We start from the raw sequence: 12,383 nt of genomic DNA on the forward strand, positions 1-12,383 counted from the left end.
GAAACAAGAGCAAAGAAACATATTTCATACCATATGCCAGATATGATAAATATTTTATTTCTGATCAGCAAAAGACACACAATTGATGCATTTGTATCTTTCGTGACTTTTCAGTACAGAGGAAAAACCCAAACATATACACAGTATGGGTATATATGTATATGGGTATATTTTAAAGTGCAAGTGATTCACAAGGGTCAATCATGCGTTACATAGCATCAGGAACTTCAGTAATCTCCTTAAATCCTCGATAACTTTTTGAATCTGATAGTAAAATAACTGTCACTTATATATGAATACAAAATAAACTTTACTAGTCACTGAAGCTTTTTGATTTTGTTTAAGCACAACATTTATCAATCTATTTCAAGTCTTGAGAGGAAAGAGTACCATGAAGTGCCAGAAGTGAGGGAGTCTTTAGTCTCTAGTGTCGACAGGAGAAAACAGTTTCACAAAAGTCACCATGGGTCGATTTAATAATGCTCCAGTACCACCTTAAGCACCCTATGCTTGAATTTAAAAAAACAAAAAGTATGTGGACTTAAACTTTTCTTTGCTTTTCCAAACAGCCTCCATGGGTCACCAAACTTGGGCGTGTCCTCGTCAAAACAGACATTCAGTATACAGGTACATTCTCTGAAATTACCACTACATTTGACTTGGTGAGGAAACAGTCAATTTGCCCTTGCCAAATATGTTTGACACGAGGAATGTTCATAGAAAATAAACATGAAGACACGCATGGACATTTAGATGCTTAAATGCGAATGTGGACTGATGCTGAGCTCACTGTGTGTTGACAGATCAGAGCGGCCACAGTGGAGGGGCATCTGGACAGCATCATACAGGGAAGTAACAGTTTAGCAGCAGCTGTAGGATTTTGGATTTACCCATGGACAACAAAGATACAGACATATGTATCAATAGTACATGAAGAAGCCCTGACCCTTCAGGATGCGAAATATTCAAACTGATTTCCATTCACTGGGTAAATAAAACATGTCTCAATTGCACATGTGCTGAATGTTTCAATGCCCTTTATAGTGGTTAAGATGCAAAGTGCATATTTAACATAAAATAGTAAGCTAGGATATATTACAGTGTGACTATAGCTCTTAACTTCCCAAGTGATTCCTTCAGAACTGCTGCCCTTTCGCACCAAATGACACAAAAGAAACGATCATATTCACAAAACAAAAAGAAACACCAGTTTACAAAAACCACAGGAACAGAAAGCAATACAGAGGAGCAACGCCGTCACACTGTGAGTGTGAGAGCATACATGCTGCTGCTTTATTCACACAGCATCAGCTGGCACTGGATGAAATAAAGGTCAATTTCTGTGTTGCTGTGAATCCTTTGTATGTGAGATTATTGCATAGTTTTGAATTCTTAACATAGCTATTAAATTGACACTGACATCTGTTTTTCTGGTCTGTGCTTCACTCTCATCAGTACAGGACAATATATAAATTCACTTTTTTTCCAAACAGGACTGGGTTCAGTTCCTTTCATGGAGTCAAAGTACAAACTGTAATGGCAATCAAACTCAGGGAAGCAGAACCTTTTCACTCAGTAATCCTCTGTAATTTTGTTATAAAGCAGTTTTTCAGATTTGCGAGGTTTGAGTTTCCAAAGAGGACATTTAACTGCTTTAACTGCTTTGTGGTGAACTGAACCCAGCCCTGGTTCCATGTTAATCTCTATATTGCATTTTTAATGTGCACAAACATTTGCAATTGACTCCCAAGCAGAAACTAACTCAAGCCATTGATTATCTCATTGAAGATAATGGCAGTAAAACCGCCATCTATCTCCCAGGTATACATGAAACAAACACCAGCATGAAGACTGTGGCTCTGTGCTAATCTACTGATCCTCAATGATTGTCTCAATCTCTGAAGGCCATGAAACTGCAAAAATGTCCAGATACCATATGTTGGTTTTTGGACGGAGATCTTTCGGATGTACAGATACAATTTCTCCTAATATACAAAACCTAACATGTGCTTTTTACCTACTGAGAACAGCACGCTGGCAGCTGTCTCACTTGTGCTGCTTGTTTGTTGCTAAATCCCAGTGCAGTCTTAGCAAAAAATCCTTTAGCTGAAAATAAACCAAGTGTATGAAGCTTCAGCACCTTAGATGCTGGATTCTGCACAGTTTCTCCCCTCATTGTCATGATGTGACAAAGAGACACAGTTTGGTCTCCTTAAAGGCCAAATATGTAAGAATTGACCAAGGAGTGTCGAGGGTCACTCCAAACAAATAGGGGGCAGCATATCCCCAGATTAGCTGCTGCTCACTATACTCTCTGCTGTAGCTATCTATATGGCGCATTTCCATTACACAGTTCGAGCTCTACTCGACTCGCCTCTACTTGAGTGCTTCATAGTACCTCCTCATCGTAGGCGGGGTCTTCATACCACGGCTGCGCGAAACTGCCACGACATCAATTTGTATGCGACGCAAATAGAGCCGACAAACAATGGAGGACATCGAGGCGATGTTGTATTTACGAGCAGCCATTTCCCTCGAGTGAGAATAAAGAATAAAGTCAGCGGTTGCGGTTGCCCGGCGTTACAATGGAGGGGGCAGGATTGTTTTTCCGGTGTTGGATGTCGCAGACCAGTGATGATACTCTCCGGCCAATCAGTGGCCGACAGGCTGTTGACGTCACACATATAGTATCGCTTCTACTCGCTTGGAACCTCGCCAGAGCAGGTACTAAAAATAGTATCGGGTACCAGGTACTATCCCTAATGGAAACACAAAACAACCAGGTAGAGTCGAGTTGAGTCGAGTCGAGTCGAGTCGAGCCGCGCTAGTGGAAATGTGGCATAAGGCTGTGCCCACTAGCTGCCATTAGCTAGTTAGCTCAGTTAGCTGAGCAGCTAGTGGCCCTATTGGCTGACTGAATCTGGCCAGAAAACAGCAATTTCTTCACATTCTGTTGATAATTTTAGTTAATTTTGTAACATTAAAATTCTTACACATTGCACCTTTAACCTGATGGTTGTCTTCTAGGCTGCAGCACTGGCACCCTGGGAAACACCACTCTTTTAAAGGCCCTGAAAACTTATTTTCTCAATCAACTTCTAGCTACAAGTGACGTTTTGGTCTTTTCGCAGGAGGGATTTCTGTCTGTGCTGTGATATCGGTGGGGCTCAGGTGGAAAATTGTGATGTCACGTACATCACAAGTCAGAATCAGATAACGGTTGCAGGGTTTGTCTGCTGGCGGTGTCGGGTTGCTGTCAATGAATGAAATACTATCAATCCACACCCAGTCCTGATTGAGCAGGTTACTCCAGTTCTTGGTTGGTAAAATAATAAAAGGATATTTTTCCTTGAACATTAACTTTGATATTGCTTATTTAGTTAATATTTAATGTCATGAGAAAAACAAGTTTTCAGGGGCTTTAAAGAAAGACCGAGGGCTACAGCAGACACAGATACTACAGGAGGTGCTCCCATGATGCACTTCTCTTGCATCTTTCCCACCTCTTTCTCCACTGTTTAATATCAGAATCAACAAAAACACGAACATAAAGGAAATGCTCGGGATGATTGCTGACACTAGCTATGATTAGGATTTATCTAAATGCGGCCAGATTAAGGAAACTTGAGGAAAATGCATTTCAGCCTGTGTAAAGAGAAGCTCTGCAAACTGGGGCAGAAGCATGAAAGACTTCCCTGTGAGGAAACTTGATGCTGGAGTTTGTTTCACTGCGATTATACCTGGTCAATATTTAATAATATGCACAAACCCCCAGCACTGAACAAGCGCGTCTAGCAGCTGCAATGACAACCTTTCTTTAAACCAGAACGTGTGTCAAAATGAAGCTATCGATTTGTTTGCGGTCCCTTGTAACACCCATAAAGTAGATCACCTGACCTGAATGACCAACCTTTGTTCCCCTATGGCCAGCACAGAGTCATGACATGGGTCCCATTCAGTCACTGGAGTGTCAGCTCACTTTTTTTTTTTTTTCTTTTTTTTCTTTTTTGGCATAGAGCTCATGTTCAAATAGGAGCCATGACTGAACTGCTTGTTAAATCTGTAAACTAATGAAAACTACAATAATGCATTAAAATAAAAAAAAAACTTTAAATAATATAGTAGGAAAATAAATATCATTCCAACAAGGCTTTTTTTAAATAGTCACTCTCAATCTCGACACTGGAAGCCAGTGTGTATGTCACGTTATTCACCTCAGAGAATGATGATCATCAGTCCAAGAAGATGGCTGCTCTCAGTCTCATCGGTGAACGTGCTAATCAGCTACTGCACATACACTACTGCTTCACGCTCACTTAAGAACATGGATACAGATTCCACTAAACATGGTCCCACATATACTGCAGAGCTCAACAGTCATATGCATTACAAGTGTCTGGATACAAGATATGCAAAATGGACTTTTTCTGATCGTTAGACTTGGCCATGACCTGGACAATCCTTATGTGCAGGATGGTGATTTGACACGCGTGACCATGGCTACATCTGCCGTCAGAGAAAAACAAAACAAAGAAACAATTATAAGTGCTATAGCTATACACTATTTTGGTATTTCATGAATAGCATTCAGGGCAGTTTGTAGTTTTTTGGTCAGTTTAAGGTAACCTCTCAAAGGTTATCATGAAACCTCTGCAGACCTCACTCCCTACGAGCTCTCTCCTTTAGAGGGCTAGCTATGGCTGTCTCAGATAACTCAGTATACAGTACGTTTATCTGTTATGTTAGTGTCAGAAAATAGATATGTAACTCATTTCCACATGCTCACAATTTGACTGGTCTCACTGCTGAAATACTAAATAAATCTATTGATAATTTCCCATTCCTTTCAATGAACTGAAATAATCCAACTACTGATTTCTATTCATGAACAAATGTCTGGATTATGAGAATTCGGTCTTTTAAAATAGGGACTTGTGCTCTAGAGGCGTGAACCACTATGGCTGTTCTTTTCTTTTTCTTTTTTTTTTTCTTTTTTGCTTGGCATCAAAAGACATCTTAAGGATTCATCTCTGTCGGAGGAGGTGAGGAGGAGTGAGCAGGACCATGTTGCACAGATGCAACGAGCCACATGTTCAACACTAACTGTGAGCGGACACGTTTGAAAACAGTCGATGGAAGGGGGGTCTCTCAAGCCTAAAGTGTAGGATATACAATATAACAACAATCAAACTCTGATATCGACTCTATGGGCGTTCCGGCATTCCCTAGAGGTGCATATTTCTGTAACTTCCAGTCTAGCGGAGGAATGTATTTTATCACCCCTAGGGAATAGAGGAGCTTTCATGATATTTTGAGGAGTGTGTGGAGTTTCTGAATCTGAGTGGAAGTTAGGAGCTGTCACTAGCAGAGCGCTTTTTGCCAAAATGACTGGCAGAGTCTCTGTTTCGCAGATTAGGCTGGATCTTGTACATATGGGGACCCATGGACCAGCGCCAGCTCCCACGGCCCTCCACTCCAGTTGGGATGGCGGCAGCTGCAGCCACAGCAGTGGATGGGCAGGGCTTGTTCTGCAGCAGCTGAATAAGCATGGTCATCTCTGGGCCCAGCCGCGACACCATGCTGGTCCTAACGCGGTCCACCGTGTCCTCATCGCAGTCCATCAGGCTCTGTAGCAGCTTACCATAAAACCTAAGACAGCAAAACAAAGCGTCACAGAATGTCATTTTAAGAGCTCAAAGCCCGAGCTGACAACAATGTACCGCATGGCCACGATATGTTCCTGCTGCAGCCTCTAACGGTTCACATCTTCATAGGTATTTCTATGGATTCTAGTCTGATGTCATCCCTTCTCCACCCTCCTAGCCCTTTTGTATCCACTTTCAAACTGCAATCCTGCATGAATTACAACAACAATAGGAACAAAAACATGCAAACTTGATATTCCTGTTTCATTTTCATTCATTGTACGAAAGAATGTATGAAGCAGATGGTAACCAAAGCATGGAAATCAATACAAATTTAGCCATCTGCTGTGCTGCATTAATCAGGGTCAAAGGGGTATTTGAAACATGCCAGGCATGTATATTTGTAATTTTTAGACTGATTCAAACACATGTCAAGAGCCCGCAGTCACTTAAAATGAACAGCAGTCTGATTGTCCTTTACTGGAGACATAATCTGTATCACGTGTATCATGTGGTCAAAGAGCCTGTTGAACATCACAAGCTTCAAACTCTGTAATAGCTGTTATTTTTTTCAGGATGCCACTTAATGAGCCATGTACAAAGTGTACTACTCTCAGCACACCATAACCCTGAACGGCCTGTTTTTGTGAAGTACATACAGGAGAGGAAGAGCTCACCTATTGGGGAAGTGACTTGGTAACTGTGCCACTTCACCAATAGCATCTGGATTCGATCGGGCAACAGTGCAGATATCCAGCTTGCTGTAACACTCCTCTTGGACTTCAGATATCATTCTTTGGAAGGTGGAGCAGCGGCGGATAGTGGGGAATGCCTTCGAGGTGATGCCATTGGCAATGCACTTAAGGCTCTCCTTCACAAATGCTTTACCCTGCAAAAAACAGCAGTGCTTCACACATTCTTGCCCTGACAGTTACACCCACATAATCCTACACGGCTCATGTGCACGTAGAAACAGAGAGAATGGCATACTGTGTGCAGTCTTTGTGAAATGAATATAAGTGTGTACCTGAGTGTCAAATTTAGCAGCACTGTATAGGAAGGACTTGCAGATGTCATGCATGCCATCTGTGTCACAAGTTGAGTTTTCCAGGCAGGCGAAGGCTCCGCAGCCAACTTGGAGGGCACTGTTGAGACAGCGTGCCACATCTGCTGTGGGCACAGAGAATGGACCATCAGCAGGGGAGCCAACAGTGGGTTCACTGGGAATCACTGCACACTCACTGAGCTCATTGCACAAGGGTTGCCAGGGTTTCAGCTAAAAAATGTGGTGAACAAAAGAGAATTTTCATACTTTGGTGATTCACAAAAGACATACAGTCACTCGGGGCAAACAGTGACTTGACTGGAGATTGGACACCTTACAAGTCGGAGAGTCTCAGACACTATTTGGCACAACTGCACTTTTCTCTTGGCAGGGACCTATATTCCACTGTTTGGTTCTTTTCAGCAGAGCTTGGATGAACAGCACCAGAAATACCAAAGAGTTTCCTGAAAATTGTTGGCGTGCCTGTCGACACACACAAACATACACTTGTACCGCTGGCACACACACACACGCACACACACACTCACGCACGCACATACAAACACACACTGCCACCGGACTCTGTGTTCAATTTTTACACAAGCTGTAATCGTAAAGCTGAATTTGAGCACTCTGCCTGCAAACCACTTTAATGTTCTTAACTATTGACTAAGAACATGTCACAGTCCAGTTACACATCCACAACTGATCCCATGAACATCTACATAATGAAGAACACACTCAGAGAATGCTGCCATATTTATTTCAGGAGTGTCACATGACTGGAATAGTTATTAGGCTGATTAACCCACAAGCAACCCTGATCTCCATCTTTGTAAAACCTATGAAACAGCTACCCTGCAGCAGTCCTTCAGTCCATTTTCCAGAAACTGATGCTGTCCACAAGGAGCTCAGCTCTAAGTCCGTGCAACCGACTTGAAATTTTTACACCATGACAGAGCTATAAAACATAATCTGTAAATCAGTGTATCCAGATAGTTGGATTTCCTTCTTCTTCATCCAAGAATCCACAGTGATGGCAAGCAGCCTAACTCAAATCCTTTGTAATAACCATTAAGAAATGTCACCGCAGAGCCTAAGCCTACTTGGCAGGCTTCGAATCTGGGGCCCCATGTTGACCTGCACAGTCAGATAAAGTCTGCCTGCCATCAGGGACCAGAGATTGTTCTCAAAATACAGAGAGTGAGCTGCAAATCTTATGATGATGAAGCATTTCCTGCAGAAGTGAATCAGCATCCCTGTCACCCACTGCCTTTTATCACTGGGCTGTACCTTTGTGTTAAAAAGGTAAAGTCCACATTTGAATGAAGCCATGCAGATTTTATGCTTTGCAGTGTGATTTCTTCATGGTTATTATGGGGGGATTTTGACTCAGGCCTTTCTTTTCTTTGACAGATAAGAAATGCCAACAAATAGGGTTGCATGTATTTGTCCAAAAGGCACAGCTCCAGTGACAAACAGCTCTTTCTCAGGCATACTGACAAGAAAATAAAATGGTGTAGCCTACTTCTTTTACTGACTTCAAGGCTACACATGAAGGCTACACAGGAAGCTTTATGTTTCACGCACTGCAAACCCCCTCAAGTCCACTGTAACGCTGAAGAGTGGGACCTATGCAGAAGGCAGAGCCATGAGAAAGAGACTATCAGCATGACACAGCCTGCACTCAGGTGTCAGCACCAAGCTCCGTGCTCATCTGTTGCCGGCAGGACACCGGCAAAAACCAAAGCGTTAATCCCGCAGCCTTCTCCATGAATCAACGCGCTCGTTCAGACAGAAAAGGCTGCATAGGCCAAGAAAAAAAAGAAAGAAAAAAAAGAAAGAAAGAAATTATGAGAAAAAACCTCCTCATAGTAAGCGAGCAAAGGTAAGGCTGTGCATTGTGGAAATGGTGTGTAAAAAGCAAGCAGTGCACTCTGAGATATGCAGATGGAGGCAGCGTGTTACTTACAAGGGCTATTGGCAGAAAAGCGTGCTCTCCTGGGCGAATAAGACTCGTTTTGATCCAGTTCATATGCAGATGCGTTGAGCACCATCAGGAGAAAAAGTCCGGTCCTCAAAGGCATCGTCCTCTCAACACAGATTATACAACTAAATGTAAAGAGACGCCTCCTGCTTTCTGTGTAATTCATAAGAATAACGCTCCAAAAGCTTCTGCAGCGCCGAAAACACAACAGATGTAAGCTATAACAAGTAAGCTGCCAGCTATTTCTTTACATTGGACTCCTCACTATCCTTTTGACTTGCATGACAGATAGAACCGATGTCAAGTCTGCATGGGTTTATATGGGAGCGCTGAAGATTACGAGTTCTGCGTTTGGACCAATCAGAACGCAGGATTCAAGACCGTGGTCCTGGTCTTTCCACTACTAATTGATAAAATCATTTAACAGCGGCCAATACTGTGGATCTTACAGCTCATGAAGAAGAATTTCAGCATTATTTCTTCAAATAACCGGAAGAAACCGCAATAAATACAAATATTTTTCTTTCTCTCGACATCACTGTATGTTACAGGCTGTTTCCCCTGATATCATCTCACCCGTCACTTCAGTTTGAGCCACACTTCGCTTCATTGCTGAGGTTGATTTATTCACTACACCTCTCTGGGCACCGATTATGAGATGACTTACACATTTCAACAGCTAGCCTCCAATTTATGAAATAAATGCACGAGTTGTCTCATAAAGAATTTATATTGTATATTGTATATTTTCAGACTGTCCATATTGTAAACATACTGCAAACCATGTCCGTTGACCACATGTTAATTTTACCTGAGAGGTGCAGAGTCTGGCTTTTTGGCAGTGTAGGGGAGGGTCTTTTCTTTATTTCTTTTAAGAAATATTTAATTACAGCCATCCTTTCTGAGATTTCTTGTCAAATTTATTGGAAAAAATATTAAGTAGTTGGCGAGTGTTGCCATAATGCATTTAGAAAAACATAGAATTCATGAAGGTCTCTATTTATTACAGACAAACATATTTTACATAGAGTTTGTCTATAATATAATCCATAAATATAAAATTTTGCATGAAATGTTGCTGACTTGTTTCCCCAGTTTTTTGACATTTGGACTGCTAAATTTAGAAGTTAGAATTTATTCCTACATGTTTGCATTTTACCTATATCATCAGATCATTAAAGGCGTAAGAACTGAACACCTGTCGAGGGCCACTCCAAACAAATAGGGGGCAGCATATCACCAGAGTACCCCCTAAGTTAGGCGTGCAGCTGGTGGTCCTACTTTGAGGATACAGATTATAGTGCCATGGTTATTCACAGCAGCACCTACCAGGACTCTGACTGGGGGGATGATGAAGACTAGGCAGGCCGGGAAAAGAGAGGTGGGAGAGAAAGGAGAGGAAGGTCGGACATCAGCAGCATGCACAGCTGGAGTATTTTTACATCTAACTCGGTGCAGTAAGAGTTTATTTCCACCAAACCCAAGTTGATTATTTTTCTGTTTGATCAGGCAAATGTGTGTAAGAATATTTCCTTTCTTGTCATCTTTTATCGTTTAGTTTATTTAGTTTATCACATCATCAGGTACAAAGTATCATTATAAGACAGGAAGGGCCACAGCTAGCTGGTTAGCATGCTAACTTCCGTGGACATCTCTGCAACACAATACACAGACGTCTTTGACAGACTCTCAGAATTATTATTTCCTCATATTTTCTTGATAATGTTACTTAATTTTTGAGTGTTTTGAACTAAAATTCTGGCCATATCTCAGACAGTGCACCTTTAATTCCCACCTTTTCTTTAGTCTGAACATGCACACACAGATTTCAGCATGTGTTCACTAGAGCTTTGTTTATACATTTCACCTCATTTGTCATAAATTTGTATGTACAGCTTTTACATTTTTTATGTTTTGCTTCTTTTAGTTCTCAGTTATTTTGAGGTATTGGTGGCAGGGTGGTGCATGTTTTTCTTATTCCAGCGGAGAGTCAAAAGAAAATGAATAACACTGAGGAGGGTCTTGCTTCTTTATGATTCAGCCCAAATTTTTCCACACTCCCTAACGTCAACATATCCAAAGCCCATTTCCACACCAATAGACCAACGTGCATTTGACCAACCTGTTAGTCAAATGTGGCTCGTACTTTTGCCAGACTTGAACGCCTTTGTCCAAATATCAAACCAGAATATTCAAATGGCGTATTTTTTTTATCACTCTGGCATTTTCCTGACCCGTGCTTGACGATGACATCATTGTTGCTTTAACTTAAGGGAATACTTAACATGGAGATAAACTACCTGCGCTGTTGATGTAAAGTGAGGGTAATGATTGCTGCTGACCTAATTCTCCATTCTCTTCTTCTCGAGTCAGTGAAATGTTGGCTCGGAGTCCACTAACTTGCAGCTGCACGTGCCGGCATACAGAGGATGATGTGTGGGACTCTAAGCTATCATTAATCATGGAGGCCTCACGCCCCTTCACCCAGAGCAATGCTCGACTGTTACAGACAGTATCACATAATAAGAACGTGGAATAAAAGGAAATGTTTAACGGCTATCTGCAAATCTCTGTTTGACTTAGACGCATAAACTTCTTTATTTACAGAAATAGCTTTTAAATATTGAGCTACACTCGATCAAGTGAGCAGGCGAACTTCTAAAATGATTCATGCCTGTCCTCCTGCCATCAGATATACAAGTTCATTACAGGTGTCAATGTGTGCCAAGCACAAATCACCCCATTAGTTTTCCCATTAGTAAAAGATTTATGATATTTTCCTTGCATGTTATGTCAAGTCACTTTTCCTGTGGTGTTTCAGAGCGCAGAAAAGGCCTCTTTGTGTCTCTCCTCTGTGTTCTGGTTGTCTTTGGCAATCATTGTGCTGTAACCCTAATTTCTCCCAGAGGGTTGTCAGTTGGGCATGATGTCAAGCTGTTGGCACCTTATCTCTGCTGGGGAATCCAAATATGGCCCCCTGCCAGCTGCTCCAACAGTCTTTGTAATGGAAAGATAATATGAATGTAACAACCTAATGAATGAGCCATCATCTGCTGTCACAATCAATCATTATCAACACCACAGTCCTTGAAGGGCAGAAGTTACATGCCAGACATGTGATTTTTGAGAATTTGGACAGTTCAGACTCAGTTTGTACACTGAGTACTCTTTCAAATGCGACCACAGAGCTGAGGTCTGTGATCTTGCTGCCCTTTGGTGGCACTATTTAGACAGTCTTAGTCTTTTTTTGTCCATATTTCCAATGCTAAATTTAACTGTCCAATGCAATTTTTTACTTTTAGCATCTCTTTCTGCTGCAGCAAAGGAGTTTCCAGAGTGATGACTGGTTCTCCTCCCTGCAAATTAGGTGAGGAAAACAGTATGTCAAAGACCAGCCTGCTTGCTTATTGGTTATGTCAGCACTCCTAAAAAACCCAAAGAAAACAACAATCCGAACAATGTAAGATTTGAGTCAGATGTTGAGCTGATATTCATGCTTTCCATGAATATGTTGCTGCTCTTGCATTTATTGCTTCCCTATGCTTTTTCTCTCAGGTGGGTGGGGGTCGGTGTGCCTCAGCTGAAACTGAAGACGTGAACTGAGAGTTTATTCATGAGTTTGGAAGTTGGTCTCGTCCTTGTTGGCACATCACTGCAGACTCTTCCTTTTTGGAGTGTAGCCACACCACAAACACATTTGAGAAGA

General features: G+C 41.8%; 1 protein-coding gene across 2 annotated transcripts; it reads right to left on the reverse strand.

Moving 5' to 3' along the window:
- Nucleotides 1-3,084: 3,084 nt before the first annotated feature.
- Nucleotides 3,085-8,985, reverse strand: stc1 (stanniocalcin 1). Of its 2 annotated transcripts, none has more exons than XM_070965425.1 (4): nucleotides 8,663-8,985; nucleotides 6,673-6,815; nucleotides 6,323-6,534; nucleotides 3,085-5,649 (listed from the first exon to the last, which is right to left on the reverse strand). In XM_070965425.1, exons 1-4 carry the CDS (start codon nucleotides 8,841-8,843, stop codon nucleotides 5,349-5,351), a joined length of 837 nt encoding a protein of 278 aa, XP_070821526.1. In that variant the 5' UTR covers nucleotides 8,844-8,985; the 3' UTR covers nucleotides 3,085-5,348. The 2 variants fall into 2 exon arrangements, with proteins under 2 accessions (XP_070821526.1, XP_070821525.1); XM_070965424.1 differs by having other exon boundaries at nucleotides 6,673-6,812; nucleotides 8,663-8,940.
- Between the last annotated feature and the right edge of the window lie 3,398 nt (nucleotides 8,986-12,383).

The sequence above is a fragment of the Chaetodon trifascialis genome, chromosome 6 (assembly GCF_039877785.1).
Source record: "Chaetodon trifascialis isolate fChaTrf1 chromosome 6, fChaTrf1.hap1, whole genome shotgun sequence".
NCBI lineage: Eukaryota > Metazoa > Chordata > Actinopteri > Chaetodontiformes > Chaetodontidae > Chaetodon > Chaetodon trifascialis.

Coding starts and splice junctions, on each gene's coding strand:
- stc1 (XM_070965425.1), bottom strand. CDS start 8,843: ATGAATTACACAGAAAGCAGGAGGCGTCTCTTTACATTTAGTTGTATA. Junction 6,816..8,662: donor CTTTTCTGCCAATAGCCCTT/GTAAGTAACACG, acceptor CTGTGCCCACAG/CAGATGTGGCACGCTGTCTC. Junction 6,535..6,672: donor CTGCTAAATTTGACACTCAG/GTACACACTTAT, acceptor TGTTTTTTGCAG/GGTAAAGCATTTGTGAAGGA.